The 20,989-nt window shown below is 45.7% G+C and overlaps 1 protein-coding gene across 2 annotated transcripts in view; it reads left to right on the plus strand.

Moving 5' to 3' along the window:
* Positions 1–20,989, plus strand: part of LOC115308414 (insulin-like growth factor 2 mRNA-binding protein 1) — a 35,499-nt gene that overhangs the window by 9,631 nt on the left and 4,879 nt on the right. The window contains exons 3-13 of one of the 2 annotated variants that reach the window (XM_040222552.3): positions 2,139–2,245; positions 4,017–4,086; positions 8,123–8,308; positions 9,486–9,572; positions 10,134–10,176; positions 10,508–10,602; positions 13,324–13,440; positions 14,021–14,507; positions 16,179–16,262; positions 16,567–16,695; positions 19,112–19,225. In XM_040222552.3, the coding sequence (XP_040078486.1) occupies positions 2,139–2,245; positions 4,017–4,086; positions 8,123–8,308; positions 9,486–9,572; positions 10,134–10,176; positions 10,508–10,602; positions 13,324–13,440; positions 14,021–14,507; positions 16,179–16,262; positions 16,567–16,695; positions 19,112–19,225 (1,519 nt within the window). The remainder of the gene's footprint in view (positions 1–2,138; positions 2,246–4,016; positions 4,087–8,122; positions 8,309–9,485; positions 9,573–10,133; positions 10,177–10,507; positions 10,603–13,323; positions 13,441–14,020; positions 14,508–16,178; positions 16,263–16,566; positions 16,696–19,111; positions 19,226–20,989) is intronic. The other variant, XM_040222553.3, reaches the window with a different exon arrangement.

Below are 20,989 nucleotides of genomic sequence, written 5' to 3' on the forward strand. Positions count from 1 at the left end.
GCACATACATGTTTCAGCAATAGAAATTGAAGTTTTCTTTCCAGCTACATTATGTACCGATTTTCAAAACAAGAAGATTCCAGTCGCGTTGCGACGGCCAAGACATGTTCACGGCTCTCTAGCATCATGCAGGAGATAGCGATTCAGAAAAACAGATAGAACTAATTTTTCAATAATTTTGAGCCACACCCGGCGACAGAAATGAGCCTTCAACTTAGAGTTGTAGATGATAAAATCGAGGCAATGTCACCACTGCAAAATATCAACATTAAGATAAATTAAGTTACAAAAAGTTACAAACTGAAACAGCAATTATCATGAGTAAACTTGCACGCACCTTGCGAGCATACCCTATGTTTATGTACGGAACAGCGTTAAGTTTGGTGTGCACTCCGTTAGGGTTGTTTACACAACATGAAGTTAATCTGCCTCAACAAACAACTTGTTTCTTAGGTGTAGATGAGCAATTTAGCCAGTGCAGTACAACCGCTAGCCTGGAGTCTTTAACGTCCATCACGCAGTAGTGGTACACGACCGCACGCCGGTACGATGCTCATCCAGATCGAAACGGGCAGGGGTGGGGATTGGACCTAGGATCCCTGGGTTCTGCATCGCGAGCTTTCACTCCACGTGCTCCAAGCAGGTGTGTGCTAGTCCACTCGACCACCGATCCCTCCATTGCGCACTCTATTCACATAATGTTCCGAGCACATTTGAGAGGCTGGCATTGGGGAAAAGTGTTTTCAGTTTAGCGACGCAACCCACTGCCGCCGGAGGATTTTGGGTCATTTGGAAAGCGATGGAGTTTGAAGACATTGCAGCCACATGTTGCCTTGTCGCATCCTGTGCACGATACAGATGTCCTCTGAAAATATTCTGCGCTTTCGGTTTTTAATATTCGTGCAGTCTGTTATCGAACAATGACGTCCCGATGACCAGGGTATTGTTGTCATTGATTCCGCTTGCTCTAATTGCATCTGGAAGTAAATAAAACAAGAGGAAACTGCAAAGAAAACAACCAAACTTGAAAAATAAAAATGCATTCAAGGTGTTCCTCTGGGTCTTTTGCTGGTTCCTAACCGGTCGGTAAGGTGGAAAGCGCCAGCAGCCCTTTCCATTTTTCTCTCTTGCCCTCTCTCAGTAAAACGGTCTATAGGAAGTCGGGCTTGGTGTCCAAGGCAGCACCAAGTGTGCTTTGAGCAATGCCTCTATTCTTCGTTTCAGCTTCGGTCCGAGCGCGGCCGATGTTATGAGCCGAAGGGCCAATCAAACGGCGCAAAAAGCGGCGCGTCATGGCGTGCTCTCTGCGCTTGATAGGGCTAGCCGGCGGAGGAGCACGCGCTGAGACAGCGAAAACCGGCTGGTCCTATCAACTGCAGAGAGCACGCCATGACGTGCCTCTTTCGCTGTTTGATTGGCCCTTCGGCTCATAACATCGGCCGCGCTCGGACCGAAGCTGAAACAAAGTATAGGTAACAAACCCTTAGTGTTGAATTTTTCACGTCACCTACTGGGGGTCAGTGCAGGGCACAAATTGGACACAAGGGCTGCATCAGCGTTTGGCTGAGACTGGTGTTTGGTCAATGAGAACACAAGTCCCAGCTAACCATTGACGCGAATAGAAAATCCAGCCTTGTTGTTTCTAGGAAGTGTTAGGAGTTGGGTGAGGAGAGAGTGTGCTTATGCTTTGATACAGTGATGTGAAAGACTAACGCTAAAAACTTCTCGAGCCATTATCCAGGTTCTTCCCAGGTTTGGCTCGGATCTCTTCTCACTCTTTCTTTGTGCACCACGATAGCTACATTGTCTTACTTTCGCACCCGCCTCTCTCCTCCGTAACAACGGTTATCGTCCTGAAACTGTCATTGTTTCGAGCCGTTTTCCCCCACATGCTAGGCACTACCACTCTTAAGGGCTAGAGGTTGAACTTCTGAACCGCTCGTATGATCGGAATGAAATTTGCAGGGGAGATTTAACTTCAGATGTAGGTGTACTGTGCAAACTTTCAGCTCTCTAGAACTACTTTACATACATGCATAAGGAAACATGAATGTCGGGTTGTTGTCCAAACGCATCTTTAGTTGTTACAGCATTTGGCTGGAATGTCTTTCCTTGCTTCTCTGTGCTCTCCCTGGCAGCAGTCGTGGCAACCGAGTGCAAGTGGGCAACATTCCCAGCCATGTGAAGAGGGAGGACATCCACGAGCTTCTCTCAACCTTTGGCACAATACAGAATCTGGACCAAGGTGAGCAGCCGCCGCGAGGGAGGCAGTCTGAGCGTGCTAAAGTTGGCCAATGAACCGAGGGACTTTGAGGAGGAATGTCTGGGCACAAATGCAAGTGCTGGAGTCACTCAATTTCCCCAGAGTATGGCATTTTATAGTTTCCTTTAGGAAAGGAAACGCAGGTTATTGATTGGTTGCCTGTGGTCCCGATGGTGTTGGCCTAGCCACGATCTCTCGCGCCCAAACGCCTGACTGCACACAAATTGTCAGGGAAGTTAAGTTTGCACATTTCTTTGCCTTAAAGCGTTGCACCTCGCCAACTACAAACATTGTTTTTGCTACAAGTTTTTCTGGCTTCATTGTTGTTTTTTTTAGCATGTAGAATGGATATATTTTATGATAGTTACACACACACGTGACCTTGCAAAAAAAATTGTTGTAGAGCAAATCCTTCTCGACGCACACCCAGTGCTTGCACCGTCGATTTACGATAAGTGCAAGCTTTGGTACTCTAGGAATGTCAAGTGGCCCCAGTGTTACCTGAATGTACTATAAGCGATGTGATCTCGAGAATTATGTTTTTTTGGCCTGCTGCATACTTGTTCTTGTTTATTTCTATCTTGAAAGGGCTATTTTTGTTCAACAGTGTTGTCATTTTGGGAAATTCTGCTGCATTTATACTAGACAACTTCGGGAAGCATTTGGACAAAACTTTAGAACTGTTAAAAGGGCAACATAGAGACTTCATCTCATGGTACAATCCTCTGGTTAATCTGGAGTGTGGATCTCAGGTTCAACACAGCACCCCTTGAGTACTGGATACAGTGCTGATCCTCTTTTCACCCACCACAAAACCTCTACAAAACTTCCATACAACAGATTTTTTTGGCAGCCAATAATATCTAGAGAAGGATGTTTTTTTTATGACAGCCTGGTGTACAACACAGTTTGTCGTAACAGTAAATTTTTTGTGGTAGGCCCAAACTGGGTGTGAACTGTGTTTTTGGAAATTTCGGGAAAAACTCAAACAACAGAGCCCCCCCCCCCTTCCGTAGTCGATGCCTATGGGTGGTGGCGTTTTTTTAAGGTTTTTTACGCCATTCCTTCCTTGTCATTTGGCGGGGACGCACTTGGCAACTTTTCGGGAGACTTGTGGAGCATTAAAAGAGGTGCTGAGGCAAATGTACGGGTCTCGGTTACTGGTACTGGTCGAGTACACTCTCCGGCAATATGAAAGACCCACTGGGAGCGCGTGGCCGAGGCGGTGGCTGGCGGGGGCACTTCGAGCGCTCCGGGCAATTTTATTCTGCTTCGAGGGGAGGATGCTCACTCAAGCTCAGATAAAGCAAAGCGCGCTTATCAGTTTGTGCCGAGTCCCGGGTGAGCGTCCTCCCCTTGAAGCGGAATGGAACTGCCCAGAGCGCTCGCAGCGCCCCCGCCAGCCACCGCCTCGGCCACACGCTCCCAGTGGGTCTTTCATATCGCCGGAGACTGTACATGCATTCGAAGCACTCTTGCGCCTTGCACCAGACCACACATGGCACAGGAAAAAGAGCACATCCAAGCAACGGTCCTGGGCGTCACGTTAGAGCTGTCTCAGGCGCAGCAGAGTGGTCTCCCTGCCAGTACTGTACTTTTTCCATTTTCATATGGGCATTTTCTTTGTCAGCATTAGAGAAAACCTATATGTTGATGTGTTGCTGTGCATGATGGTTTGGGCATGTATGCCATCTTAAGTTTGCTTTCCTTTTTGTCTTTCTTTGCACCCGTTTTTCTTTTCTTTTTGTCTCAGTTCCTTCGAAGCCAGACAGTGTGACCTATCGAGTACAAGTAACTTATGAGAGTCCAGATCAGGCACAGCAGTATGTATACTTTCTTCTTTTTGTTCTGTGCTTGCATTGCTTGACTTGTTACAACTGTGTTGTTTTTTGTTTTGTTTTCCATCGTAAAACTGGTTTTTAATCTTTTTTTTTTTTTTTAGAGATGTTTTCCTTTTTTTGTGTGTGTATAATTCTTTTCAGAGTATCAGTGATCTCTGTTATAGGTCATCTAGTGAGTGGTTGCTAGTGGCTGATATCACTGTCATTCATGCAGTGATGACCTGAATCACGTTCCTAATAATTTTGCATTAAATATCTTTATTAGCCTTGTCTTTGGTATAAACGCTTTGCACATGCGGTAGATTACAGCCGCCATTGCTGACCTTCTCCTGTCTCACCAAAATACCAATCCACTATAGCGGGCTTTGACGAGCCTCCACAAAGAATGATGCTGGGGAGAAGGACACAGTTGGATCTAAAATGGAAGTAACCTGTCTTGCTGTGCTAGTGATAGAGCAAAGTGATCAAAATAAGAGGAAAAACAACAACTAAAGGTCTGTTATGGCGGTGCTCATGCATAGTTGCTGCAAAAAAAGAAAAAAAAAACTAAAGGTCTGTTATGGCGGTGCCCATGCATAGTTGCTGCAAAGCATCTTGGATGCTGTTACCTCGTGTGTCGGTGTGGTAACTTTTCTTTCTTTTTATTTTTTTGCTAAATATAAAGTCAGGGAATTAAGTTGGGTGGGAATCACCATAGTTCTTGATGCAAATGTTCGTTGCAATGTGCACGGCACATTTATCATATTAGTGAAACTAGGCAGAGTACATATGTCAAGTTAAGTAACCTGGAAATGAGGATAAACTACAAGTAAAAGTTTCTATGCGTGAAAATGACCAAGTGTGTCATAAAATGTAGTTGTTTACTGACCTTGCATCATGTATAAGCTTTCCATTGAACAATATAACCAATCATTTGAGGTTTCAGTAATATTTTCATGTATAATAAAGCATTCCTGTAGCTTATCTGGCTTATTGGTAATTGATGTAGAATGCGATCAAGTTTCTACAAATGTGCCGCAATCACGCATTACTTTCTGAAAAACGTTATGAACATTTTTTTTAATCGGTTATTAACTTCTCATGACCGAACGTGTAGCGGCTACCGGGATCATTATACGCTCCGTGCGGGAACTATAGGGGGCGCTTTGAAAAACGCGCGTAGTGCCGCTAGCGGAGGAGCTGGCGTTCGACAGTGAGGCGCACTCAGCAGCCTGCGGCGCCTTTTCGCGTGCGAAGCTGTGGCGGCGGAAGCGCGCACGGACCGAACTTTTGCTTTTTGAGCCGATAAGTTGAGGGTGACGTTTCATGAGTGCTAGGAGAGATTTAAGAAAGGCATTTAGCTGTTCTCCGCTTCTTATATATTGAGTTTGAGTCATTAGGGGTAATTTCTTTAGTTGTGGTCGAAAAAGGGGTTTGAGCAATTTTCCGAAAAGCAAGACGGCCGCCAACATAATTGCTCTCAATGGGAAATTTGTTTCGCTCGTCGCTGTAAACGTAGGACTGCTGGAACGATGATATTTGGAGGCGAGTGAGATGTTCACTAAGTTTGCGCACTAAGTGGGCCAAGTTTTAATAAGACAGCAGGTGTGAAAGTTATGGTTCTAACGAATGAAGTAAGAAAGCTGTCAGGAATATCCAATATTGGATCCAAAATGTTGTGTTATAATCGGGCTGTGCGAAGTGCAGATTTGGACACAGAGGTTCCTGGACATGACCGTAACTTGACAAAACAGTTATAATACCAAAAAATAGGTGGCATAGGGAAACCAGGTGGAAATTTGGTTTGGGCGGCGTAACTCAATGGTAACCGGTTTTGACCATGAAAGGGCTGTCAAGAGAATACCACCCCTCGTGGGAGATGGAGACTTTACAGGTAGGAAGGGACTAGTGCACTGTACTTCCATGTGAAACAACCTTACGAAAAGTGGCTTCAAAGCCGAGAAAACCAAGCCTCACACGGTTTGGCCGTCAAAGGCTTCTGCGGTAAGCTGTTGTGTAGTAGTCTGGTTGTGCGAGGTGCTCATTTTCGGCTCACAGGTACTTGGACAGCCGTAACTTAACAAAACACTTATTATACCTAAAAGAGGTGGCATAGTTTAACCAGGTGGAAATATTTTTGGGCGGCTTAACTAAATGGGAACCGGTTTTGACGGTCAAAGGCTGTCAAGAAAATACCACTCATCATGGCCGGGAGGTGCAGACTTTACAGGTAGAAAGGGACCAGTGGACGGTACTTCCAGTTCGAACAACTTTGTGATAGGTAGCTCTAAAGCCGAGAAAAAAAATTGTTGTCTAAAAGACTCGGGGTGTCAGCGTTTCCACATACAAAAGGAGGCTGATCAAAAAAGAAAGCACACCACATAAACTTCCATACTCAAACATCGATTGTCCATTGATTCCAAGTTTTATTGTAGTTTTCCTTAGATTCATATTTGTCACTTTTTTTACCGTCCGAATCTTTCTTCATGGAGTACAGACTGCGTGCCATGGTCCGGAAATATCATCGACACGTACAATGGGGACGAAACTTCCTTGGAGGGCATTCCTTCAACAAAATTCGCACTGCATACCCGCGAGTGTGGGATGGCATTTCAGTTCGAGCTCGTTACTGGCACGAAAACAAACGCAGAGCGCAAAGCGGCAGTGTAAAAAATGTCAGCCGTGCCGACAGTGGCAGACATGATCGGGAGACCAAATTTCTCGCGTCGTACGGCACGGGTTCATCGTTGTCGCTGTCCCACAAAACATCGGCGAGGTGAAAAACCGTGAAACTTCGTCCCCACGAGATACGACGCATAAGTATTGGAGCACTGAACGACGCAGCAGTTCATGCTGTCAACCCAGCGCAACCGCACCGCTCCGACTTCAATGCGTACCAATGTACACGGCGTGGTTTCGTTTTGCTGGGGCTCTCACTGCCTACTTTCGGTAACGGCCGCGCAGCGGCGCGCCGGTCGCGTTGCACGGAGTGTATAGTAGTCACTCAGATTTAGGATGTCAGGAAGCCATCAGGCTCCAGATGCAAACATGCGATAGTCATTTACAGATATCGTGGATCATATTCAGCCTCTTTCTGAACACGACAGGTATATTTCATATTTAGTTGAAGTATCCCTTTAAGACCCACAAAGAATAGAAAACATTGTATTAACCAGTAACAAACACTTTACTACCGTTACGTACCGGGGGAGCGCCCACCCTAATTTCAGTGAAAACTGGATTAATCTAGACATGGGCGCTTGTCTTGTCAAATCGGGGGCTTAACGTATAATTTGCAGAATTCCCAAGTTTGTAACACGTTAATAGCAGGCGCTTGAATGAAGTGGGCGCTTCTGCGGTAATTTTTGGTATATACCATTCACAAGTAGTAAAAACCTTAAGGGGTGTCCAAACAGGATACTTCAGAATGCGTGAGGCAGCAACACTTCTCCGCCATATGGAGTGAAAGTTGGAGTCAGGCAGCCAGTTTGCTGTTTGGACACTCACCGAGCAAACGTCACGGCTTTCCTCCTCGCGTCAACCGCTTTTCTGTGAGTTCGGTGCTCCTCAGACTCGACGTTGCGCGCCACCTGCCAGATGTGATGCCTGTTGCTTGTCCATCCGTTCTGCCGTGCCCTCGCATACCTCCCGTTTTCGGTACTCGAGCATAGTGAGTGGCTGTCCAAACCCACGGGATGAGCATGCTCCAGGCCTTTGTGAAGGACACAAGCGGACAAACCAGGGGGAAGCATTCCCCTTGACAAAAGAAGACGTACGAAAGTGGATCGTTGCACTTCACATGGCAGAGAAGTGTCGCTTCACGCGTGCGTGAAGAATCCTGTTTAAACAGCCCTTCACTGCGCTCGACTAGAACAATTACACTCGCGTAAAGAGTAGGCACTCGAGGGTTGCGCCCCTCCCGTTCACTACCGCTGCGAACCTTTAGTTGCGCCAGCCTTCCCGCAACTTGAGGCGAATTTCGAGCTCCGCATTTTTGCTTTTTGCGACTCATTGTGGGACCTTTCCCTCTGCGTGCCAGGGCCGTAGCCCAGCTACGAGACTACGAGTACGAGGGCTCTGCCCTGAAGGCAGACTACCCGATGGACCCGAACAACCGCAACGGCAGCCGCAACAACACCCGGGTCGGGGGACGTCCCCCGTTCCGGCCCTTCTCCTACTCAGGCAACCAGCCCTCCCCGCTGAGGCCCTCGGACTTTCCCCTGCGGTGAGTGTCCGCTCCACCCACACCAGAGTCGTGCGTGAAGGGAGTCCCGACATTGGTGAGCCAGAGCCGGGTTGGGCAAGCGGGCAGGCTACCACCCAACTTGGTTCTTCAGTTGGTGAACCCATGTGGCTGAGGGATACGAGTTTGGGCGACTGAGGAGCCGTCATTCATAAGTTCTGAAAGCTGTATAAACCATGGGGAAGCTTCCGTTCCGTATCCTAATTATCTCTGAAGGGTTGAACGTGTCTTCAGCACTGGCATCTCCGCTGCCTGCCTGGCTGGTATCAAATTTAGCTTTAAGGTGATATCTACAACAATAAACTACAAGTCAATAGAGACACTTTTTTTTTTTACGGGAACCTTTCTGTATGTTGGGAAGGACAGATCACCCACACAAAATCGGACATACCCTTGTCACACTGATACTTCCGCTTATTCTTTTTTCCCCAAAAACCATAGAAGAGTGGAATAGATTGCCAATAGATCTGTTGATGGCAAATTTTTTAGATGTTCTCTGGTGCCCAGTAATGTCTTTTTTTTTCCATATTATGTTACATACTTCATAGAAATCTAGTGCATCTTTGTATTACTTGTGCTCCTAAAAGAAAACAAAAACCAAATTATGTATTCATAATTTGCTATAATGCCTGAAGGCAATGCAGGTTTTTCTGTAAATATAAAACATGGCATTTGAAGTGACACGCTGTTGTGACCAGAAGGTGGCTTTATAAATGCTCGTACTTGAAATCGAACTAGCTCCATGTCTAGCTTTGAACCTCGCTTTCAATTTACAAAGTGCTCGAGTTATGAACGCCTCTGAAAAGCCGAGCAGTTCAAGTCTCCGAAACCTAATCGTACGCAAGCTGGTCAGCCCAAAGCTGTAGCAAAATCTTGAGCAGCTACGCTTCTCCGTTAACTTGGTATACCTTCTGAAACTGTCCTCAACAATCGCTTGTTCGGGTGCCCACCTGAACGGCGTTTGGTCATGTTGCGGTGGGTTTTCAGCTTCTCCCAACATTTAGGTAATTTACTTTAAATTGGAGGTTCAGTTGCGATTGGGTGCGGTTCTTCTTTTCACCAGCTCTTGCTTTGATCCGTGTGGTTTAAAACTTGCTGGGATCTGTTGGCAGTCCCTTGGCCTGCGTCCTCTTAAATGAGGGCATTTTTCGGGGCGCAGGATCCTGGTTCTGAGCGACATGGTCGGTGCCATCATTGGTCGGGCGGGTGGCACCATCCGCCAGATCACTCAGCAGTCGAGGGCCAGGTAAACATGCCTTGCAACCGTCTCCTCTCTTTCAGCTATCCGTTGGGGGACTGCTCAATTTTGCTACTTTTCTGTCCTACTGCTCATTGAGCTTGAGTGTATTTTCTTTGCCGTACGTTTGTATTCGCAGGCATATTACTAGATTCGAAGGAAACATTGTTTTGAAGATTTGTCAGAAACTTTTCTTATGGCGGGGAAGATTATTATAAAATGACCCGGAATGTACCTGTGCCACCTTTACGTTAATAACTTTGTGATGGGGTTTCAAAAGTGTTTAATTTTATGTGTGCGGCAACACTACTAAGCACGATGCCTCACTTGCCCAGAATTCAATGGAGATCACACATCTCTGCTGAATTCTGGGCAAGTGAGGCATCGTGCTTAGTGTTGCTGCGCACATAGAATTTATTTGAAAGAAATGTTTCTACTCCATCTTTAGTTTGCATCATCCGTGAATTGCAGTGGTTGGTTGGGCCCATGCTTTTGCAAAAAGAGTAAACCGTTAGTTTTCTGATGTACGCATTGCTCGATGTTGAAGTGACATGCACGTCTGTTCAACAGGGTTGACGTCCACCGGAAGGAGAATGCGGGCTCCCTGGAAAAAGTATGTCCTTCGTGAACCATTTCCATGCCCTGTGTTGTTCATAATGAAGTTAAGTTTGGGAAATACCGTAGTGTTAAGAAGGAGCCTGTGTTATTCTCTAACCTGTGTTTTTTGGTCTGTCCTGATATTCATTTATTGGAACATTCCTATGTTAGTCTTCATAGGTCTCATTCTTGAGCAGTTTTGCCTTGATGTTGCAGCTAGTTCTCAGAAAGCACCTTGTGAATGTAAAAAAGTGGTGGTAGTTTTTTTTTTTTTTTTTTTTTTGTGGTTTTTTTTATAATTTTTTTTTGTTTAATGTTTGAGCTTATTTCTGTTTGCTCCTTTACAGGTAATCACTATATACGGTAACCCTGAAAACTGCTCAACCGCCTGCCAAAAAATCCTGGAGGTGATGCAACAGGAAGCTAGCAACACCAACAGGGGGTAAGGAACTCAAATTAAATTTCAGTCAGTTTGATAGATGTGATAGTGTGTTGCATTGGTGTTTTGTCACCTGTTGTTGTTAAGATACCTGCATGCTATGTTCGGCCAAGTTTATACTAAAAAAGCAACCTAAAGTGTTTTTAGATATTATGGATAGACGATTTCTAGTTACTTTAATTGTCAAGAAGTCTTTTATATATATATATATTTGAGCTATGCTGGTTTAGAAGTCAGTAATATAATGTGGGGCCTGAGTGCAGGATGGCGGAAGGAGTGGGGTTTTAGACCATGATGCAACTGTACTGCAGGAAAGCTGACCTTTTTAAAGGGGTCACGGTACTAATTGTTCCAATTTTTGTCACTACATTTTGTTTTGCTTTAAAGCCTTTCAAAAGAAGTTACAGATTGCCAGTCTATTGCTTCTGAAAGGGTTTCTTTCTAAATTATAATGTATATATGTTGTGGACTCGTAAGAATGGAAAGCTTTACCTGGATACTCATATCTGTAGGGGCAAGGCGGCGCATAAAAACCCAGATGATTTAAATCGTGATTTAAATTGGACCAGTTTTACTATGGTGGGTTAAATCGAAGCTTTCCCACAAAAGTGATACTGAAAATATTTTTTATCTACCATTTGTTTATCATTTTATGCTTTTTGTGTGCATTTGTTTTGTATTTAAATCAAAGAATCATCAAGCAAGGATGACTTCAGCATGATCATCAAGGATGATCAGACTGAACAGGTGCAAACAGCAGTGCTTTTCTGAGCGAACTTTCTTTCTTCCTTACACTTTGTCTGTTACGTAACATTGTATTGCAAGCAGATCGGAATGCAAAATAAAAAGTGAATAAACCTTTTTCACTAGACAAAGTAAATAAACCTTTTTAACTAGAAAAAAAAAAATCTGGTTTGGCTTTGGTATGGCTGGGTCTACGTCAAAAAAGGTTGCTAATTGACCTGTCCTTTTTGGTTACAGCAATTCTTTCTTCCGCATGGTTTTTAGTGATCGGACAGATTTTTCAATGTGCCATGTGTAAAAATACATCTAGTGATATGGGGTCACTATTTTCTAGCTACAGTAATTTAAATCACTTAATCTAATTTAAATTTAAAACATAGATTTATGATTTTTTTAAACTCTTCCTTGACCACGAATGAAATACCTAGCAATTTTCAAAGGATCCTTAAAAACGCTTTTATTTTCCCAACTAAATTATGTACGGGGCTATATGAATCATCAAATTGTGGCCAGTCAGTTGTTCTTTCAAAAGAAACGGAGGCTAGTATAATGTGAAAAAAAGATTTAAAAATTTAATTTCTTGAAAATACAATGTACATGAAGAATGTATATAAACGCCAAAACATCTACAGCTATGTTAAATTAAGCGACAAATAAATGAAAATTTTGAATATATAAAATGGGCCTCACACCCATGGCTATTACTTGTGAAAGTTAGTGTACTCTGATGTCTGTTTTTGGTTCGTTGGAGAGGTAACCCCTGTAACGTGTGCTTTTCAATGAAGAAATGCTTCTATTGGTGAAACACCAATAGTGCACCTTACATCCCCACCAGAATGCTTTCTTTCTGTTTTACCTTGGCTTTCTCATGGCCTTGATTGCAGTTCCATCATATTTAGCATTTTTGTCAAATTAATAAGTTGTTGGGAACATAAAATGTGCACACTGGCTCAGAACAGCTTTGGAAATTATAGTGACGCTTACCGATAACCATCTGTTAAGCAATGCATATAACATTTGTGAAGTGTCCACAGAGCTCTTGAGGTCTAAAAAGTATGCCACAATACAGTTGAATTGTGTAAATAAGGGCATCTTTTTTTTTTACAAAGACCAGTGCAAGCAGCCAACTATGTTAGACAAGTGCAACCGCCATTTCCAGGAGTACTTCTGACAGCTTACCAGCTTGTGATGAAGCTCAAATCTACATTAAAACCAAAACTACAGTTCTTCGGCTATCCACAAGATTTTGCAACATAATCCTCGGCACTAAATTTAATTTCTTGACGGCGCTTGGAAACCATCGATCACCAGTGGTCGATAGCCTATAAGCACAATCAAAAAAAGTTTTTTTTTTTTTTTATTTTTTTTTTTTATCCTGAGGAGTCAAAACAAAATTCTACAAGTGGCATCCTTGTATAAGTGACATCACCCCCCTATAAATGGTAAATGTCCTTTTCACAAAACAGTTGTTACATGAGTCTCACAACACTAACTTGATAAGCACGCATATGTGTTTAGTCATTGTGATATATGCACAAGCGGGAACCAGTTTTAATATCTTCGTCAACGAATCTAACGGAGAAATATAAACTGCGGCAAAAGTGTTTTGATGTGCCAAGTGTCACTTCTCCAGGAAGCAGTGCCAAGCATGAATTATGAGGTCTGCAGGTACCGGAATGCGACGTCTAACAGATCTAGACCAGCCCTCAGACCACCAGAAGAGCAGGCCATTGGCAGATGCTCTGCCATTTCTTTCTTGTCTTAAATGTTGGTACGGCTTATGGTTTGCACGGTGAATGCATGTAAATCGCACCATTGTGCAAGACGCATTGACGGAAATTATCGGAAAAAAAAAATAGGAAACATGACCCATGCACTAAAGAGTAGTCTGGTACTGTGAATCTTCAAGCTAGGGAGCTGGTAGGTCTGGTACATCTTTCCCTTTTACTGACATGGTCTCCTGTGTTCTTGCGTCTGCAGGGAGGTTCCTCTGAAGATCTTGGCCCACAACAACCTGATTGGTCGCATCATTGGCAAGAGCGGCAACACCATCAAGCGCATCATGGAGCAGACCGACACCAAGATCACCGTCTCAAGGTGAGCGTTGGCCGTTTCGGGCCCCATAACATTGGGCCACGTGATATTCTGTGTGAGGATCCTGGCTGTCTCCCTCTCACATCGTTCTCTCGCGGTGATTAACTGTCCGAATGATATCCCGAAAGCAGGCACACTGGCTTTGTTCTTGGGTAGTGTGGCTTGAACTCGAGTAAATAGGGTAGAATGGGCGCCTTCGTGTTCGCTTTGCTTAGGGCGACAACATCCGACCGTTCCATTTGCGGTTCTCTTTTTTTCTCTTCTGCTCAGGAGCACGTAAAAGCTGGTCTTCCGGTACGAGTTCTTGGCATTGACGGCACTACGGAGGCGCTTTGTTGCCAGTTATTTCTTTACTTGTGTTTCTCTCGAGAGGATGGCATCACTGTAAACAGGAGGACATTGAGGCACCGTAGGATAGAATACCGAACAACCTTGCTGCTCTTTGCAGGAGCTGGGGCTAAGTTCTTGAAGCTTTCGTTGTTTCTGTTTGAATCGAGACGTTCAGAATCACACTAGCGTTCCATCGTTAAGTGGCTGCACCAAAGTATGTTTTCCTTTTGACGTTTTTATTTTCTTGACTCAGCTTGCACGACGCAAGCACCTTGAACCTGGAGCGGGTCATCACGGTCAAGGGCAAGGCGGAGGGCGTGTGCCGGGCGGAGCAGCTGATCAGCGCCAAGCTTCGCCAGAGCTACGAGAGCGACCTGGCCGCCCTGGCCCCGCAGACCCTCATGTTCCCGGGCCTGCACCCGATGACCATGATGTCGACCTACCCGCCGCCGGGGCCCCCCATGCGCCCCCAGCCCCACCAGCACCACCAGCCCATGCACCACCCGCAGCAGCCGCACCAGAATGCCCGGGGCGGCTACTACCCGTCCCACCACCAGGGCTACGGCGGCCCCCACCACGGGGGCGGGGGCCACCTCGTGTACCCCAACCAGGGGGGCGCCGGTCCAGACGGGAGGGAGCTGGTGTACCTCTACATCCCCAACGTGGCGGTCGGGGCGGTGATCGGCACCGGTGGCAGCAGCATCCGCGACATGATCATGCTGTCGGGCGCGTCCATCAAGGTGGGGGAAGGTTTCGGGTTTGCCGTGACGAGCCGACACCACCTGTAGTCAGTGGTGGCGTGTGTCTTTGCACTGGAGGCAGTACAACCGAGAGGCCTCCCGGCCATTCCATAGGAGACAGTGCCTGTGTATTACATTGTCGTCGGTGGATTCCCGACTAGTCTCGAGCGGCAAATCCGCGAGCTTGAGGAGAGCGTGCTGCAAGGTGCAGACGCGTGCATCTTGGCGTCGCCATGCGCCGGCGTTGCACTCGTGAGGTGTGGCAAACACGCTCGCGGCGATGCGGACGCGTGCCAAGCGATGCTGCGTGCATCCACTGGCGACGACACTGAACAAGGAAAATGTGCCGTCTCGTCTTGTTAAAGGTATTGCCCGAGTACCGTGGTGAACGTTTTGATCTCGGGGAACTCGGAATCACCATCACCTCAAACGAGGACGGAGGAACCCTTCCTTCTGTTTGACGCTCTTACAGTGAAGCGCCTACGAGCTTTTTTAACGACGGTGCACATTAGGCAGAGAGGTGTGAAAGTTTAGCCTATCGTAGGGGTGAGGAGTATTGCGATTTTAAGAATTTTAAGAAGCCCCTAGATTCCCTTAGGGGGGTAAAATAAAAATAAAAAAAGCACTTGCACGAACTCACATTCATGTACATAAATCGAAAATGAACAGTTTCTTTATTTCACGACACACGACATGAGATGCAACATTTCCAGGAAAACCTAGAGACTGCTCTCAGTGAGACTTCTCAGGTTGAACTGTGCTCGCCAAACTACGGACTTACACATTCAAGCTACTAACTGCGAGTCACAAAACATTGTGGAGGTTCTCGTCAGTCATTCGTGAGCGCAAGTTGGATTTTATGCACTTCATTCGTGAAAAAGTCTGCTCGCAGACGTATGTGCTCCCGAACACTGTAATCATTGTGGCTGCGAGTTTCTTAAGATTCATGAACGTGGAATCCGCAAGGCCAGCATAAAATGTAACAAGGTCGTTTGCTGCAGATGCGCTCTTCAAATCATTATCTGTTTGCAGATCGGCCAGCTCTATCTGGTAACACACTCGAACCTGACTAAGACCTGCATTAAATGGATTTTGAAATAAACAAATGTCGCTCGAAGGCTTCGTAAAGTCCGCAAACCTAACTTCAGATTCACTTTTCAATTCGCGCAAGATTTCGCAGTCTTTCCATGGGAAGTGGCGTTGCTGTCTTGGCTGCAAAAATCTTGCAGCAAGGAAAATGATAGAAAATTAGACTCTCTAGCTTGGTTTTGGAAGAGACTGAGCTGCATCTCGATAGCTCTCACGTCTGCGAGCATCCCAGACACGAGTTTCCCCTTCCCTCGTAATTTTACATTCAGGTCATTTAGGTGCTGAGGAACGTCAGCCAGGAGTGCCAACTCCCACACCCAATCATGATCAGCAAGCTCTTTGAAAAGGCGGGCGACGGGCAGCGAATTAGTCAACTTTATCTTTTTTTTTTTTTTTTTTTAGCTAACCGCGTTTGGGGGGGGGGGGGGGGGGGGGGGGGCGCTGGGGTGCTGGGGGTCACATGATACTGCCTCGCGGGCCACTGCTTTAGGGAATCCTCGGTGGTACTCTTAGTGAATTCTTGGATCCTTTGTGGCGCGAGAAATTGATTACCGATATAATATTGTTCGTGTCAACCCTCAGGTTGCCCAGCCGAATCGGGATGACCCAGCCGATGCCCACGAGAGGAAAGTGACCATCGTGGGAACACCAGAGTCCCAGTGGAGGGTGGGTGGCTCTCTGGTTTCCGCGACTATGCCATGCGCATTAGCCAATGTGGAATCATGGTGCGCGTTGCACTGCACTCGAACCAGTGCCAGGAGAAGAAAAACAGTTGCTTTGGGCACTGGTTTTAGAATGTTGTGTTGTTTGGCACATCTACTTGCTTGCTTGTCAAGGAGGCAAGCTCATTCTCGTGGACTACTGTGAAGTTTTGCAAACACCGCTGTTCTTCTTCTGGTACCACCCATTTGTCTGGGCTGGCTCCCAGTCAGCGTGTGAGAGGTCAAAGAGTGCCGTGCACTGCTTTCAGGCCCAGGGCATGATCTTCAACAAGGTGTGCTACGAGGGCTGTGCCGGCTCCCAGGACGGGACTCTGAGGGTGGAAATCTTTGTGCCTTCTAACCAAGTGGGGAGGATCATCGGCAAGGGGGGACAGACCGTGAGTGCCTGGTGTTTGGTGCCTTTGAGACTCTGGGTGTTAAACTGTCCGAATTGCCCTGGAGTTGTTTATTTATTTAAATACCCTCAGGACCCATGGGCATTACAGAGGAGAGGGCATACAAATTCACACTGAAAAAATTAACGCAATAAGAACACAATGTAAGCAATTTTGTTAAAAATAATTAGTATGGCATGTTAGCAAAGGTAATTATTCTAGTTAAAAAAAAGCAAAAAAATTCTTGAAAAAAAAAGAAAAACAAGTTAGAGGGTAATTCTAGAGTACAGTTAGCTTTCGTTTATTCGACTTTGAGGGGACCTTGAAATTTGGTCAAATTATCCGAATGATTGAATTAAAAAAAATGACAGAAAAACTGTTAAAATTAAACTTCCTTTTATTGTCCGAAGTACTCACGGATGGTCTGCTGCCGTCTGCGCCTAAAACGCTTGTCCAAAAGCATGCTCCAGAGAACAGCGTAACTAAACGTCACATCCCCGGAAAATGGCGCACTAAAAACACTGTGACGTGGACCCATGCCATGGCGCCATGTCACAGCGTCCGCGCAAGTTGGTGCGGAAATTTTGGTGTGGTGCCCGTTTTCATGGCTCGTGGTGCCCTGGTTGAGCCCCGTTGAGTGCGCTTCTCACCGAGTGCCAGTGCTCGGCGGAGAAGCAACACCCGCTGAGGCAAGCACTGCAGTTGTTGCCTCCCTGCAGTGCACCGGTGCTCGTAAAGAAGCTCACTCAACGGGGCCACGGGAACAAAAAAGTATGAATTACGTGAAAACGCTGTTTGAATTAAGCGGCTTATGAATGCATCGAAAGCATAGCAGGAGAACCAAAATTTTGAAATTAGTTTGAATTAACCGGAAGTATGAGATACCGAGTTTGAATTATCGCGAGCCTACTGTAACAGTTGTGACATCTTTCTTTTACCTTTTTTTGTAAAATAGCAAGACCGCTCATGCGTAGCTATGATAGGTGCTGAAGATGCACGAGAGTGGAGATTCTGAAAATTTTGGATGCTACCTATGTCACGCTGCAGGAAGGAGCGGGGGGTTTGACGGTACTTCGAAAATGATTTTCTGCAGCTTCCGTGCACCAAATCGAAAAATAATCTCGATATTTGTGACCTTAGAGGCTAAACGAAAACGATTTAAGCGGTTTTCCACAAATGCAGAACCGCCTAAGTTTCCCTTTAATGCCTCTAAATAGTTGAGTGGATCGTATGCTTGCCAGAGGTGCTAGAAGGCGGTTGCAATCGGACAACATTTTTGGTATAAAGAAGTCGTTTGACAATAAGGTATGTTGACTTTAAAATTATGATTGACTCGTGCGGAAATGTGGGAGAGGTCAAGGACTAGTTTACTCATTAGTGAAGCATTATAAGGATGAATTTTGTAGAAAAGGCCTAAATGAGATATTTTACGACGTAAGGGGAGTAAGAGATAAAGCGGTTTTCACAGACGAGACGCTACCGGTGCGACGATGGTTACAACACGCAAAATGTGCCCCGCGATTTTGCAGAGCTTCAAGGTTAATCACCAGTGTCGTATGGCCGGGATCCTGGATTTATGCTGCATATTCAAGCTTTTGATCGAACAAGAGTTTTATACAGAAGTTGTTTTAATGACAGAGGCCAAGGTGTAATTTTGTTTAGATACCCAAGCGCAGACTCGGTGTTGGCAATAATGTGGTTAGTAGTAAGAGTCTTCCATGACATGTTAGAAGTTACGTGAACACCAAGGTATTGATGAGACCTGCTGGCAATTCGGCCAGCACAGTAGGACTATTGACTGACATGTTCAATGTTCACAATGTTTTGGTTGCATAGTATGCAAAAATAAAAAATAAAACAAAATAATTAATTTTTACAAAATTATTAAGGATGAGAGCGTCCAAAATCTCTGCTTACAATTGGGTGAACATCTGTAGCAGGTTTGGTCAGATGGACACATTCAAGGACCCGTAGAAAGGAACCATATCAAGTGGATAGGCACACTAAAAAGGGGCATTTCAGTTAAAAAATTATTTTCTTTTATTTGGTGCCCACCGCAAATTCAAACTGGTAATGCAATTGCTCAGTATGTTTTTTTCATTGCGAGTCCACGTTCGTAAAACAGGAACCTTGTCCGATGTGCGTAAGACGCTGACAAAATGCTAGTGGCCTCTCTCCCCATATGTCTTTCCTTTTGATCTTGCGGGGAGCCACGAGCCGCATGAGGCTCGCTAGCATATTGTCTGTGGGTAACTCGAATGTGACCGTCTATCTTCACATTCGTTTCTCAAGTCAACTTGGTCTGAAACTTGCTCGTATGGTAAGACAGAATGGGAAATGGGAGTGACTTGGTGAGCTGAGCAGGTAAGCCGGCACGTGAGAAAGTCCCGCCACGTTGTGTGGCTGTCTGCGGTTGCAGGTGCGAGAACTGCAGAGGCTCACTCGTGCACTGATCAAGCTCCCCGACGAGAGCCAGAACGCAAACTCTGAAGAGACGCCCGTTCACATCTTGGGAGAGTTTTTCAGTTCGCAGGTCAGTGGTCTTCTGTTGCCTTTCTTAGAATGACACGCAGCAGGACCGATCCAGAACTAGGGCACCTCTTGTGTTAGGTCTTTACAAAAAACAGATAAATTGGTGTCAGATAGTTTTTGGCAAACCGGTGGAAGCAAGTGCAGCAAATTCAATCACCCGTTTGACAGCGGCTTGTTATTTCTTTTGTTTAGGTTTCTTGCATGTAAGTACCACACACTCCATAGAAATATTGACACTGCTCGTGGTAACTCTGGCTTTCTGACAGCATGCAATAAGAAAGGCTCGTGACACCAGTCAAACATTTTAGTCCACACTGCTGCACTTTCACTTCAGACTATTTTTCAGTTTGAATGCAATACCGTATTTACTCGAACCTAACGCGCACCTTTTTTCCGGGAAAATAGGTTCAAACATCCGTGCATGCTAGAATCGAGTGTGACCCAAAACTGCGCTACCATATTGCCATCGACATTTCAAAATAGCCGCTCCGTTACACGCTGAGACCGAGAGGCTTGGAGCGTAGCCAGCGCTTAGCGTAGTTGTGTGTTTCTTGCGTTCGTATCAACATGGAAGTTCCCACTGCAAAGACATGCCGCGTTCACCATGATGCTGGATTCAAAAGAAAAGCGATATTGTGCGCGGATAGCGATAGAAATCGGGCCGCATCACGTGCATTTAGTGTTCCAGAAACTTGCGTGTGGGACTGGCGCAAGCAGAAAGAAAGGATTTTGGCCAGCAAGTCGACGCGGAAGGGATTCAGTGGATCGAAGAAGGGCTGATTCCCCGAAATAGAAGACCCGCTTGCAGAATATGTCGTCTGACAGCGATGACGAGTGATGCATATCGCCCCACGGGCGCTGCCCCGGACCGGCGTCGTGATGACGACCTTGCCGGCGAGAGACAGCGCCGTTCATTTCATCGCAAGATTAAAGCATTTGTAATGAAACTTTGTTGTTCCAAGTGAGAAAAAGTTTCATTTATGTATCGAATCTACAAAATCTGGTACGCGTAACAATCGAGGTCATCACATTTTTTTTTTAGGGCGAAGCTCCTTAGGCCTTGTCCGTCCGGCGTTCGTGCTCACATCGATCTTGCTGGTGCTCGTGCTCACGTGCTCGTGTAGGGCAAAAAAGAAAAAAAAAAGAAAATAAATGTTTGCGCAGTCAACAGGATTCAAACCTGTGCGGGGAGACCCCAATGGATTTCTAGTCCATCGCCTTATTTACTCGGCCATGACTGCGGAGCGAGTAGGGGGCTCCGAGATGTGGTAGTAACTCAAGAGAGGGATGTCATAAATGAAACGTTGCATGTAGCCGCTCAACGTCTCTACAGGAGAGGGCGCTGCGGTCAAATGCGTATATAATCGCGTTAAACTTTCCATGCATTGGCTCAACGTCTATAGACGAGAGGGCGCTGCGGTCAAGTGCTCAAATGCGTACATAACCACATTTCATACTATACATTCTCTTTCTGGCATGGATGAAAACGAACGAAAGGCTCGGCATGCTGCGGCTCAGCGTCTACGCAGACAAGCACCACCAGAGCTTCGCCCCAATCAACATCATTCACCACGTGGAGATGCGGTCATTTTGGGTTGTTTTTTTTTGACTTCGAAAAGTGGCTGCACGTTACAATCTAGGGCGCGGTATATTCGAGTAAATACGGTAGGTTCTCAATTTCCACTTTAGACTCAAATAATTTTAGGCTATGACTTATTGTCATAGCCTCAAATTATTTCAGGCTATGACAATGCTGCTGCAATGT

The sequence above is a fragment of the Ixodes scapularis genome, unplaced genomic scaffold (genome assembly GCF_016920785.2).
Source record: "Ixodes scapularis isolate PalLabHiFi unplaced genomic scaffold, ASM1692078v2 PGA_scaffold5__190_contigs__length_132052651, whole genome shotgun sequence".
Taxonomy (NCBI): domain Eukaryota; kingdom Metazoa; phylum Arthropoda; class Arachnida; order Ixodida; family Ixodidae; genus Ixodes; species Ixodes scapularis.